Here is a 13,388-nt window from a genome sequence, read left to right as displayed (position 1 = left end):
TCCTTGAAACAGATGCCCTAATGTGTAATCATTTAAGTTAGCATGAGTCTGGCAGACGCCATTATGAGCTGCCAGAATGAAAGACTACATTGCTTGCCTGGTACGGCCTTTCACCAGTAGAGAAAAACAGTATCTTACCTTCATCCTTAAGAATGTGGTCACAAGACCTAATGCTTGCTTAGAGACAGCTTTGACCAATATCTAATACACTATGCTAATTAAAGTGAAGTAGACAACCAATGTGCAGTAAATCCACGTAATGGTAACACCCCTGACCCAAAGTTATAAAAGTTGTTGCAATCCTTTGTTCTGGTGTGTGAATTGTCCTGCGCATTTGGGGCAATTCTCACCTGGTATGTGTATTGGGCCTAATAAACAGACTGCTTTGAACTTTCAACCTCCTACTGTATTATTGTCATTGGGAATTAATACAATAATGCAGGCATATCACTATGATACTCATAAATTGCTAGGTTCGTTCCGAATAGAGCCTGAGGAAGCTCGTCCCCCGTTCATCACCAGGCAAAAAAGGGGGGATGTTTATGTGCACCCTGCACAGTCCGAATTGTCTTGGTCCAATCTGTAGGCTGCAAAAGGCCTTGGGTAGGGAAGAAGAACGCTTTAAGAGCTTCCCCCCCCCCCCACTGCTCCCCGGAGCTTTAGAGACGGTGTGGTCTCCCCCCTGCAAAGCGGCCCATCCCGGCCTGATAAGCCTCCTCGTTTTCTTGTACTTGCCCTTCTTCCTCTCCGCAAGTGGCCTTTCCCCTCCCTTGGTTCCTGGGCCTCCCCGGAGACGCCTGGCTCTTTTACCTGCCTCTCCTTATCTACCCTGAGATGACAACTGTCAGTGCCTGGGAGGGAGATGAGCTGTGATTGCCTTCAGGCCTGGCAGCCCGTGGCAAAGGCCGAGACGTGATGCCAGCGTGGGTCGAAGCTGCCCCTGTTTGCCAGACTCAGAAGCTGGCCTCCTTGTGAAGCACACCAGAGACAGACAGACCGACAGAGAGAAGCCAGACAGCAGCTCCAATTGCTGGAATTCCCAGTGTCTCATCTGTAGAGTCGCTAGGGTTGCCAACCTCCAGGTAATCACCTCCAAAAGAAGAACCTAGGTTGTTGGAATGATGGTGTTATAGCAAAAACAACCTATTACAATGTAAATCAAGTTGCAGAATCTAAGTTATAAGTTCTATTGTTATTACCCTCCTGGACAAACCTAAGGAGGAAAAAACTCAGTTCCCAACCTCCAGGGCTGGCCTGGAGAAAAAAAAATCCTCTGTTGCCACCCTCCAGGAATGACCTCGAGAAAAAAGTGTTTGCCAATCTCAAGGGCTTTTCTAGACTGAAAATCAGTGGTTGCCAACCTCCAGGGCTTGTATTTTAACAAAAACAATCTGTTGTAATTTATAACTTATAACTTAGATTCTGCAACTTGATTTACATTATAATAGGTTGTTTTTGCTATAACCTCCAGGTAATAGCTGGACATCTCCTGCTATTACAACTGATCTCCAGCCGATAGAGGTCACTTCACCTGGAGAACCCTATGTGTGTATGTATTTATCACGTTTGTGTATTAGGGTCATTTGTCACTTTGTTTCACATGGTTTGGTTGTATGTTAATATTATAGATTAATATTGAGAATTGTTTATACTTGAGTGTGTACTGGCTGTTCTTGACAGTACCTGGAGGTTGGCAACCCTAGGCCCTCCACAAAATAGGCTTTTGCGAAACGAGCTGATGCCCAAGGCTGCAAGAGGGACGGAACCTGGATTTGTGCTGGAGCTGGATAGAAAGAGGCATCAGGAAGCCTAACCAGGAGGGTTGTAATTGCCTCCTTGTGAATTGTCCTGCCTGATGAGGTCAGGGAGACCCCCCACCATGCTATCATTTTTCAGGAACGTGTACGGTGGAGCCGGCCCAGAGGCCATTTGCAGTAAAATGGAACTCTGCAGGAGGGTAATTTCTGTATAGGTAATAAAGTTTTAATTTTAATTGCCTGTGCGGTTATTAGGCAGCCTTCTTTTTCTTTATGTTCTTATGTTCTCCCCCCTTCATACGGCATTGCTTTCTGGGTGCGGCACGCCGCAGTTCAGCATCCCCAAATTGTGAGACCCGGCTCACTGGATCTCGGTTCTCCGACTGTGAAATCCAGTTTATGTGATGCATTGCGCTGTTCCCCTTTCACTGCTCTTTAGTTCACGCAAGCCGTTTTTATTGCATCGTTCACAGCGTGCCCTGATACCATTTTTACTGCATTGCCTTTAGAAAACCCGCAATCCACCCTGAGTCTCAAGAAGAAAGGTGGACAAGAAATGAAGTCGTTGAGTAAATAAATAAACGCCTGCCTTCAAAGCAGACAGAAGCACACCAATGCAGAGCTGAGAAGATATGCGGCCTGGTTTCAGCAATTTTCCAAATATGAATGGGGCGATTCTTTCCATACACTGCATTCTTGCAGCAATTATCACTATCTCGCTGTCTTGCTCATGAATACGGATGCCCAGTTTGCTCCCCTTTCTGTTTGAATGTTTAGCAAAGATCAGACAGAGGGAGCCAATGTTTATAAATCCAATGAAATTTGCTTTTATCAATCAAATTGATACCCCACCACTCGACAAGCAAGGCTCGGGGGTGAGGTACAACCAAGTAAAATACACTTCAATGGACAATCTTAAAAACAATAGTAATAGTAAAAAATATAATAAACACATAACACAATTTAAAACCAAGTTTTAAAAAATATCTTATTGAAACTTAGCTGGCCTCCAACAACCCAACAGTAAAATCATCTGGAGGAAACAATACGAGAATGGATAATTAAAATACGCGATGGATAATTAAAAGCCTGTTGAAAGAGTCTGTCTTGCAAGCCCTGTGGAAACTAACAAGGTCCCACAGGGCATGTGTGTCCTCTGATAAAACATTCCACCAGGGCAGGACCACCACAGAGAAGGCCCCCCACCCCGGTAGAAGAGAGGCGAGCCACTCAAAGGACTTTACTACTTCGATGAACACTTGAACACATGAAGCTGCCTTATACTGAGTCTGACCTTTGGTCCATCACAGTCAGTATTGTCTACTGGCAGCGGCTCTCCAGGGTCTCAGGCAGAGGTCTTTCACATCACCTACTTGCCTGGTCCCTTTAACTGGAGACGCCGGGGATTGAACCTGGGACCTTGTGCATGCCAAGCAAAGGCTCTACCACTGAGTCACGGCCCCTCCCCAATCACACAGCCCAGACTTTTAAAAAGTACCATATTGGCAACCAAGAACAGAAATTACGGGCCTGGCTAATAAATCATCCCAGCCTGATGTATGAAACCCTTTACTCTCAGCAGATCAAACGCAGCTTTGCAAATTGCCTGCACAAAGACCTGTCCATCAAGGCGATGGGGGAAACCTCTATTGTGCATCATTTTTATTAATGTAATTATTGCTTGCCATTGATCTATTGTAGCCATTTTTTCTTAAAAAAAAAAAAAAGAAAGGGTGTTTTGAACATCAAAATATTGCAACCGCTGCTATAGCCGCGTACGCAAAAGTTGCTATGGAGAGAGCCGCAAAGCCTCCCTCTCAGCAAAGATGCCACTCAGGTTTTAAATTATAGATCTAGCTGAGCAAACCCAGAAATAGATGCTGCACATTTTACAGTGGAGACATAACAAAAAATAAGCGACGGGTCCATTTTTCAGGGACATGAGCCCAAAAGCATCCGCAGCAGGACATTTCCCAGCTCCTTCCCGCCCCCCATGGCTGTTAAGCAAAGAAAGGGAGTGAGGGGCTGAGTCAAGGTATGGGAAGACCCCAATAAGCTCCACACTCTGGAGTCATCCCATTGAAAAAGATAAAGGAAGTCCCCTATGCAAGCACCGGGTCATTACTGACCCATGGGGTTACATCACATCACGACGTTTACTAGGCAGACTATGTTTACGGGGTGGTTTGCCAGTGCCTTCCCCAGTCGTCTACACTTTACCCCCAGCAAGCCGGTTGCTCATTTTACCGACCTCGGAAGGATGGAAGGCTGAGTCTACCTTGAGCCGGCTACCTGAAGCCAACTTCCGTTGGGATGAACACATGAACACATGAAGCTGCCTTATACTGAATCAGACCCTAGGTCCATCAAAGTCAATATTGTCTACTCAGACCAGCAGCGGCTCTCCAGGGTCTCAGGCTGAGGTCTTTCACATCACCTGCTTGCCTAGTCCCTTTATCTGGAGCTGCTGGGGATTGAACCTGGGACCTTCCGCCTGCCAAGCAGATGCTCTACCACTGAGCCATGGCCCCTCCCAATGGATCAAACTCAGGTTGTGAGCAGAGCTTTTACTGCAGGACTGCAGCTGACCGCGGGGCTCTTAATGTCATCCCATGAAACATCATTTATAGATGGCTAGGAGGGGCTGCGATGAGAGAGAAGGAAGGGTTGGCTCATGACCTTCGGGCTTTGCACGGCAAGTGCTGCTCCTCAAGCCTGCAGCAGGGCAGGTCCAGAACGGGGATTGTACAGACCAAGAGGTTTAAGCTCTAAATCACTCCAAGAACACAGGAAATGTTATGCTTCCGATCCTGGTCAGCAACCAGCTTTGCCAGAGAGTTGCTGCAAGAAGAGACTCTGCCATTCCTTACTAAGCAAGTCTCACTGCCACAAATGCCAAATCTAGCCCACACCAGTCATTTCGGGGCTCCTCCCAACAGAAGAGCCCCGTGGCGCAGAGTGGTAAGCTGCAGTACTGCAGTCCAAGCTCTGCTCGCAACCTGAGTTCGATCCTGACGGAAGTCGGTTTCAGGTAACCAGCTCAAGGTTTACTCAGCCTTCCATCCTTCCGAGGTCGGTAAAATGATCTTGCTGGGGGTAAAGGGAAGATGACTGGGGAAGGCACTGGCAAACCACCCTGTAAACACAGTCTGCCTAGTAAACGTTGTGATGTGATGTCACCCCATGGGTCAGTAATGACCCGATACATGCACAGGGGACAACCTTTACGTTTAAACAGACAGATACCCAAATGGCACAGCTCCCATTCATTTCAACAGGAGAATGTCCCAAGGGGTGGTGCCCTTAGGTTAAGTCGGCCTGTGTCCCACTATGCCACCTTTTAACGTTGCCCAAGATCTGCTGCCCACCCCGCTTTCTCATGGCAGGGCCATCCGTGGGTCCATCTGAACACAGTGTGCGGTTATACGTTAGCTTTTATGTAAAGACAGATGGGTTAGAAGGTGCCCTCCCCCCCACTCAGTCTAGGGCAAAATAAATGATCAAAGGTATCAATGCAAGAAAGCATGCCTGTTTTCCATCTCCCTCCTCCCAATTCCTCTGCTTATTCACTCCCGTCTAGCTAGCTTCTTGAGAAAGCATCGCCGCAGTGCTTGAGATGAAGGCCTTTGATTCCTGCCTTTCCCTTTGGCGGGACAGACGTTACACCTCTTTGAAATCTACACTTTTATTTTCCTCTGTTCTGCAGAAACAAACTGAAAAGGGAGACACCCCCCCCTTCTGTCTTACCTAGACAAACTACGGCATTCAAACCACCTCTGAAGTTAGCCTGCAGCCCTGTAGAATAAATTTCTTGGATCCAAACTCCCTGAGCAGGTTTGTTAGCAACAGGGAGAGGCTGACAATGCTCTAATGCTCACCTTTTGTTCTCGGGGGCTTTAAGAAACCCAAACTCATGCAGAACAGCCCCTGCCCTCAGTCAAAAGCTTTGTAACGCATCTTGTTCCATTTGCAGGGAAGAGGAACGTGCAAGCTTGTGGGTTACACAGAACTCTTGCTGTCTTTGCTCATTCTCCCACCTCACCCAAATTCCTTAGTGGTGAAAACTGCCATTGAGCTGCAGCCCATTCATGGTGACCCAATAGGGTTGTCAAGGCAAGAGACAAACAGAGGCGGTTCAGCCATTGCCTGCCTCTGCGTAGCAACCCCAGACTTCCCTTGGCAGTCTCCCATCCAAATACTAACCAGGACTGACCCTGCTTGGCTTCTGAGATTTGAGGGGAGGGGCCATGGCTCAGTGGCAAGGCATCCGCTTGGCATGCAGAAGGTCCCAGGTTCAATCCCCAGCATCTCCAGGTAAAGGGACTAGGCAAGTAGGTGATATGAAAGACCTCTGCCTGAGACTCTGGAGAGCCGCTGCCGGTCTGAATAGACAATACTGACTTTGATGGACCAAGGGTCTGATTCAGTATAAAGCAGAATCATGTGATGGCATCGGGCTAGTCAGGGTTATCCAGATCAGGGCACCCAGATTCCTTATAAGGCAAAGGCCCCCTGTGCAAGCACCGAGTCATTCCTGACCCATGGGGTGACGTCACATCCCGACGTTTACTAGCCAGACTTTGTTTATGGGGTGGATTGCCAGTGCCTTCCCCAGTCATCTTCCCTTTACCCACAGCAAGCTGGGTACTCATTTTACCGACCTCGGAAGGATGGAAGGCTGAGTCAACCTTGAGCGGGCTACCTGAAACCAACTTCCGTTGGGATCGAACTTAGGTCGTGAGCAGAGCTTGGACTGCAGTACTGCAGCTTACCACTCTGCACCGCAGGGCTTTTCCTTACTTGCCTTTAAAACACAAACATTCAACCATGAACAGAGTTCTTTTCCCCCAGTGCTGAGATAGTCACAGCCAGACCCAAAATCTCAAGACAAATGGAGAATGAGGCTTCCAGAGAGTTATGGCCCCCAGCAACTATGACACTAACTGGTATCACAAACACACGCGCCCATCAGAGATTATCAAAAATCATTTGCAAATTAAAGACGCTCAACAAATGAAAAGCCAGAGCAATATTTGCTGCCAAGCGCTCTTTACAAAGCCGTCATTAGGCAGAGAACCCCCCCGGAGAAACTATTTCCAATTAACTTCGACAGGGAAAGAGAACTGAGCTTTGCAAACCTCGTGCGTCGAAGAATTCATCATCCGAGCTCTCCACGGAGTCACTGAGGATGCCTTGCATATGCCACTGGGAGCTGAACCTGCGTAGATCAACTGCAACAGAAAGGAGAGAGTCGCATTATTAAAACGGAGGTGCCCGAGGCACCCTCCAAAACACAGCCCTAGGAAGTCATATTCTGAGATACCCGTTGCCTAAACAGAGCAGCAATGTAGAATGGTGGTAATCCTCAGGGGACTTTGCAAATACAGGTTGAGTATCCCTTATCCAGACTGCTTGGGGCCAGAAGTGGTCCATATTTCGGATATTTCTGTGTGTTGGGATATTTTGGAATTTTTGCATATGCATAATGAGATATCTTGGGCATGGGACCCAAATTCGTTCATGTTTTATATACACTTTATACACATAGCCTGAATGCAATTGTAAAAAATATTCTTAATAATTCATATTTTATTTTTATTTTTTTATTTTTCAAAATGATATCCCACCCTCATCCCCAGCAAGCCAGGCTCAGGGCGGGTAACAACAATCAAAACACAAAATATATAAAATACATAAAACCATCAACATCATGAAAACCATAATCTCCATAATAATTTATACACCAGCGGCCATAAATGTACCTAGGGTGCAATAGAATATCAGCAGTTCAGCCCCCCACGGATTTCAAGAGTGGGGGGTGGGGTGGGGAGGCCAGTAAAGATGGATCCTCTCGCGGCTGTCCTCAGCCATAGAGCTGGTGGAATAGCTCCGTTTTGCAGGCCCCGCGGAGCTCCTTAAGATCCCACAGGGCTCTGATGTCACCAGTGTACATTGAACCATCCGAAAGCAAAGGTGTGACTATCTCACCCGAATACCTGTATCAGCTGTTAAATAAGAGCAACAGCAAGCAAACTAACAATGGCAGGCTTTCAGTCTCCACCTACGATGCAACATAGACTTTATTTTTATTTTTTTAGGTGAGAGAAAACTTTGAAAGCAGGCAACACGGACATGCCCGCATGCCGTCTCGAAGGGTCCGGCTTTCAGATCAGTCCGGATACGGGATGTCCGGATAAGGGATACTCCACCTGTACAGGCATAGATGAGGGTGGAGTAGCCAGCCTCCAGATGGGGCCTGGAGATCTCCTGGGATTACAACTGACCTACAGACTAGAGATCAGATCTGCTGAAGGAAATGGCAGCATTAAAGAAGAAGAGAGGAGTGGGGAAGAAGAGAGCCAGCGTGGTGTAGTGGTTAAGAACGGTGGTTTGGAGCAGTGGAGTCTGATCTGGAGAACCAGGTTTGATTCCCCCCTCCTCCACATGAGGGGTGGAGGCTAATCTGGTGAACTGGATTGGCTTCCCCACTCCTACATATGAAGCCAGCGGGTGACCTTGGGCTAGTCACACTCTCTCAGCCCCACTGACCTCACAGGGTGTCTGTTGTGGGGAGGGGATGGGAAGGTGATCGTAAACCAGTTTGATTCTCCCTTAAGTGGCAGAGAAAGTCGGCATATAAAAACCAACTCTTCTTCTTCTTTTTATATGCCGACTTTCTCTCCCACTTAAGGAAGAATCAAACTGGCTTACGATCACCTTCCCCTCCCCACAACAGACACCCTGATAGGTTGGTGGGGCTGAGAGAGCTCCAAGAGAGCTGTGACTAGCCCAAGGTCACCCAGCTGGCTTCGTGTGGAGGAGTGGGGAAACAAAACCCAAGTTCACCAGATTAGAATCCACTGCTCAAGCGGGGAATCAAACCCGTTTCTCCAGATCAGAGCCCACCGCTCCAAACCACCACTCTTAACCACTACACCATGCTGGAGGGTAGACTCTATGGCACGGCACCCCCGCTGAGCTCCCTCCCCTCTCCAGGCACTGCCCTCAAATCTCTAGGAATTTTCCCAGGCTGGAGTGGGCAGCTCTAGGTCAGGGATGGACCACAGGCAGACATTCCCAGATTCAATCCCTGGAGCTTCCCGTCAAAAAGGGGATCTGAGTTATTAGGGTTGGGAAAGCCCTCTGCCCCAAGACCTAAACAGAACCCATGGCCCAACTGTGAAGCTAATTGATTCCAAACACTCGGCACCCTCCCAAACTACAATTCCCAAGATTCTTGGGGAGGATGGGAAATGATCTGGAAGCCATTCACATGCGCAAAAAGCAGCGTTCTTGTTGTTTTACTCCACTTCGCTTTGCCCAGGCAGGGGAAAAAACACAAAGCTTTAAGATGCATTTAACTCCAGGGCTCAGTGGTACCCCCTCTGCCAAGTCCATGCTGCTTCCACATCTCCCGAGAAGCCCGTTTAACGCACCTGCAGCTGGCCATGATGGAAGGTGTCCACTTATGGCTAATGAGCCGGTGGTCGGGGAACCCAATCCCGCCAACTGCCTTGCCTACTGGGCGAGGGACCTGGGGAACGCTAATCGCTCCGCTACATTAAATAAAGTCCACTCAGCTCTAAGTGCTGCCAGACAACCGGCGAGCCCCTTCAAATTAAGCTGGAGGAGCTGACGAAGCCTCGGCTAATTGAGTGCTGCGTCTGATTAGGATAAATGTTTAGGGCTCGCTTCCGCCCGAAGGATGGTATTTTACATCTCCGGCTTTAAAGAGCGCCGTTTCCCCAGCCTCTGCGTTCCAAGTGGAGAATGAGATAGAGCCAATTAACTCCCGACGCCAGCACGGATGTGCGGGGCTGGCCTGATTTCAATGTTGTCGGTAACGTAGGGTTGCCAGCCTCCAGGTGGTGGCTGGAGATCTCCTGCTATTGCAACTGATCTCCAGGCGATGGAGATCAGTTCACCTGGAGAAAACGGCCGCTTTGGCACTTGGACTCTACGGCATTGAAGTCGCTCCCCTACCCAAACCCCGCCCTTCTCAGGCTCCACCCCCAAAATCTCCAGGTATTTCCCAACCCGGAGCTGGCAACCCTACGTTGACAAGAAGCGGCCCGCCCCATTTCGTTTGTCCTCTCCTGAACAACAGAAAGAGGACTGGAGTTTGCCCCCGTGGGGCAGGTGGCAGGTATTTTCTCTGCCTGAGGCCTGCGCCGCATTCGGCAAGTTCAGCCTTCGTTTTGGAAACATGGTAGGGTTAGATTCTGGCAGCCAAAGCTGAGCACAAAACAGGGAGCGAGCGCAAAAAAAACCAGATGGGTAGGAAATGCAATACAATGTGCTGCCACAAGCCACCATGGCAGGAATCAGTTTAGATTTATTATTTAGATTTATTTTAGAATCATAAATCAGTTTAGATTTATTTAAGAAGAAGAAGAGTTGGGTTTTGTATGCCGACTTTCTCCCCCACTTAAGGAAGAATCAAATCAGCTTACAATCTCCTTAGAACATAAGAACATAAGGCCCTGCTGGATCAGACCAAAGCCCATCAAGTCCAGCAGTCTGTTCACCCAGTGGCCAACTAGGGCCTCTAGGAAGCCCACTAACAAGACGAGTGCAGCAGCACCATCCTGCCTGTGTTCCACAGCTCCTAATATAATAGTCATGCTCCTCTGATACTAGAGAGAATAGGTATGCAGCATGACTAGTATCCATTTTAACTAATAGCCATGGATAGCCCTCTCTCCTCCACGAACATGTCCACTCCCCTCTTAAAGCCTTCCAAGTTGGCAGCCATCACCACATCCTGGGGCAGGGAGTTCCACAATTTAATTATGCGTTGTGTGAAAAAATACTTCCTTTTATCTGTTTTGAATCTCTCACCCTCCAGCTTCAACAGATGACCTCGCGTTCTAGTATTATCCTTCCCTTCCCCTCCCCATAGGGTTGCCAACTGCCAGGTTCAATCAGAAAGATCCCTTATCTGCAGCTGTATCAGGTGGATTTTAGACGAGCAGAGCTGCTGGCTACACTTGGGAGTATCCTACGGGAACTAATGAATTGATTACATGTTGTTTGAGATGTTGTTTGAGATTTTCTTACGTTGGAAACTTGAATAGAATTGGGGCTGAAGAAATTTTCTTGAAACGGCCGTCCCCCGTCTACACCTTCTATTATGAAGATCCAATGATACATGTACCTTATGGACTTTTTTAAAAAAGAATTTCTTACAAATATATTAAGAAAACTATATTGCATTGAGACTGCATCAAACATGGATTGTGTACTTTGAATATATTTGTAATAAGCGTTACTTGTGTGTATTCCCACTTGCTTGTTTTTGCACGTTTAAACACAATATAGTTGTTTTCTTGTACTTATTGTCCCTGTGCTGTTTTCTAAACCTTGTGGTATTGGCATGGAAGTGCTTTGTTTTTTTGGGGAACCTCCAGGTAGTAGCTGGAGATCTCCTGCTATCACAACTGATCTCCAGCCGATAGAGATCAAGTCACCTGGAGAAAATGGCCACTTTGGCAATTGAAATCTATGGCACTGAAGTCCCTCCCCTCCCCAAACCCTGTCCTCCTCAGGCTCCGCCCCAAAATCCTCCCACCAGTAGCAAAGAGGGACCTGGCAAACCTAGCTCGCCAGCCCAGATCGGGACCAGGGGTGGGGTGGCTGCCTTGGCTGGCTTGAAGGCCAGATAAAAGCTCTCAAGGGGGCAGATCTGGCCCCCGGGCCTTATGCTTGACACCCCTGCTGTAGGCCATCTAATCCAGCATGCCATGTCTTACAGCAGCCAATAAACAAAGCATAGTTACCCGGGCCTCTCCAGGTATTGCCTTCTAGTTCTGGTATTCAGAGGCTGACTGCCTTTGAATGTGGAGGTTCCATTGATGAACCTCTCCTCAATGTCTAATCCCCTTTTGAAGCCACTTATCACATCTACCCTGTATTCTCTTGAGGGGCCCTTCCACTTTAGGGGAGCAATGGAGTGCAGCATGCATTTCATTCCCAGCCCCCTCTCTGTGCACCCACAAAGCCTGGCACACCAGTCGTTAAGAGACACCGTTCCATTCGGGTGACAAAAGTCACAAAATAAATTAGACGCAGATCCATCAGGTGGATGCCAGAAGAAAGGGGTAAGGAGAGCTTTCCTTTCCCTTGGGTTTCCCAGGCAATCAAGGAGGTTAATTGCTTCTCGAGTCACCCACCCAACACCAGTGGCAGGCAGAAGCTCCCACCCCCCACCCCCAAATGCACAGAGGAGAGGAAGCCCCCCCTCACTGGCAAACGGATGCGAGGAGAGCAGCGTGTCATTTACACAGGAGCTAGACAATTGTTTGCAGACAGAGAGCCGGTCCAAGTCAGTTTGCTCACCATACCAGCAGCTTTGCCTTCTGCAAAGAAAGGGGAGCAGATGGGCATTCGCGCCGGGGGAGGCTCGCCTCTAACAGACAGCAGCCAAATGTCACCGGCCTTCAGGAACATCTTGCGGCATGGAGGAAGGGCCGGTTCAATGCCCAAACACCCCAAACAGCTCCTGGGGGGCGCTGACTGGCTGGGGTCCCAGCCTGGCTGCAGATAACAGTGCCTCTGGAGTCTGCTTGATATGGCATGAGAGGAAGATGATTTGGGGTGGGGGGGAATGATTGGTAGGGTTGCCAGGTCCCTCTTCGCCACCAGTGGGAGGTTTTTGGGGCGGAGCCTAAGGAGGGCGGGGTTTGGAGAGGGGAGGGACTTCAATGCCATAGAGTCCTATTGCCAAAGCGGCCATTTTCTCTGGGTGAACTGATCTCTATCGGCCGGAGATCAGTTGTAATAGCAGAAGATCTCCTGGCACTACCTGGACATTGGCAACCCTAATGATTAGGCTGCCTGTGCTTGGAGGTGGGTAGGAACATGGCTATGGCTGGTTTTAAAGGAAATGGGTGTGCCACTATATCTGATCGTTTTGTTGCGCAACCTGTACTCTGGACAAGAGGCCACAGTTAGAACAGAGTATGGAGAAACAGAATGGTTTCCAATTGGCAAAGGTGTCAGACAAGGATGTATTTTATCTCCCTATCTCTTCAATCTATATGCAGAACATATAATTAGGAAAACTGGATTAGATTTAGATGAAGGTGGAGTGAAAATTGGAGGGAGGAACATTAATAATTTGAGATATGCTGATGACACTACATTATTGGCAGAAAACTGAAGATTTGAAACAACTACTGCTGAAAGTTAAAAGAGAAAGTGCCAAAGCAGGACTACAGCTGAACATCAAGAAAAAAGTAATGACTACCGGAGAATTATACAACTTTAAGGATGACAATGAGGAAATTGAAATTGTTCAAGACTTTCTATTCCTTGGCTCCACCATCAACCAAAAGGGAGACTGCAGCCAAGAAATCAGAAGGAGATTGAGACTGGGAAGGGCAGCCATGAAGGAGCTAGAAAATATTTTGAAGTGTAAGGATGTGTCACTGGCCACCAAGACTAGATTAATTCATGTCATCGTATACCCTATTACTATGTATGAGTGTGAAAGCTGGACAGTGAAGAAAGCTGATAGGAAGAAAATAGATTCCTTTTGAGATGTGGTGTTGGAGGAGAGTGTTACGGATTCCGTGGACTGCCAAAAAAACAAATCAGTGGGTTCTAGATCAAATCAAGCCTGAACTGACC

General features: G+C 48.0%; 1 protein-coding gene across 1 annotated transcript in view; it reads right to left on the bottom strand.

Moving 5' to 3' along the window:
- Positions 1 to 12,206, bottom strand: part of PITPNM3 (PITPNM family member 3) — a 93,410-nt gene extending 81,204 nt beyond the window's left edge. The window contains exons 1-2 of the mRNA XM_056865569.1: positions 12,101 to 12,206; positions 6,896 to 6,988 (exon numbers count right to left, since the gene is read on the bottom strand). Coding sequence (XP_056721547.1) covers positions 6,896 to 6,988; positions 12,101 to 12,206 — 199 coding nt within the window. The remainder of the gene's footprint in view (positions 1 to 6,895; positions 6,989 to 12,100) is intronic.
- Between the last annotated feature and the right edge of the window lie 1,182 nt (positions 12,207 to 13,388).

This window comes from Euleptes europaea, chromosome 19, assembly GCF_029931775.1.
Source record: "Euleptes europaea isolate rEulEur1 chromosome 19, rEulEur1.hap1, whole genome shotgun sequence".
NCBI classification, from domain to species: domain Eukaryota; kingdom Metazoa; phylum Chordata; class Lepidosauria; order Squamata; family Sphaerodactylidae; genus Euleptes; species Euleptes europaea.
The sequence above is the reverse complement of the archived record's forward strand: the minus strand, read 5'-3'. Positions and strand labels throughout refer to the sequence as shown.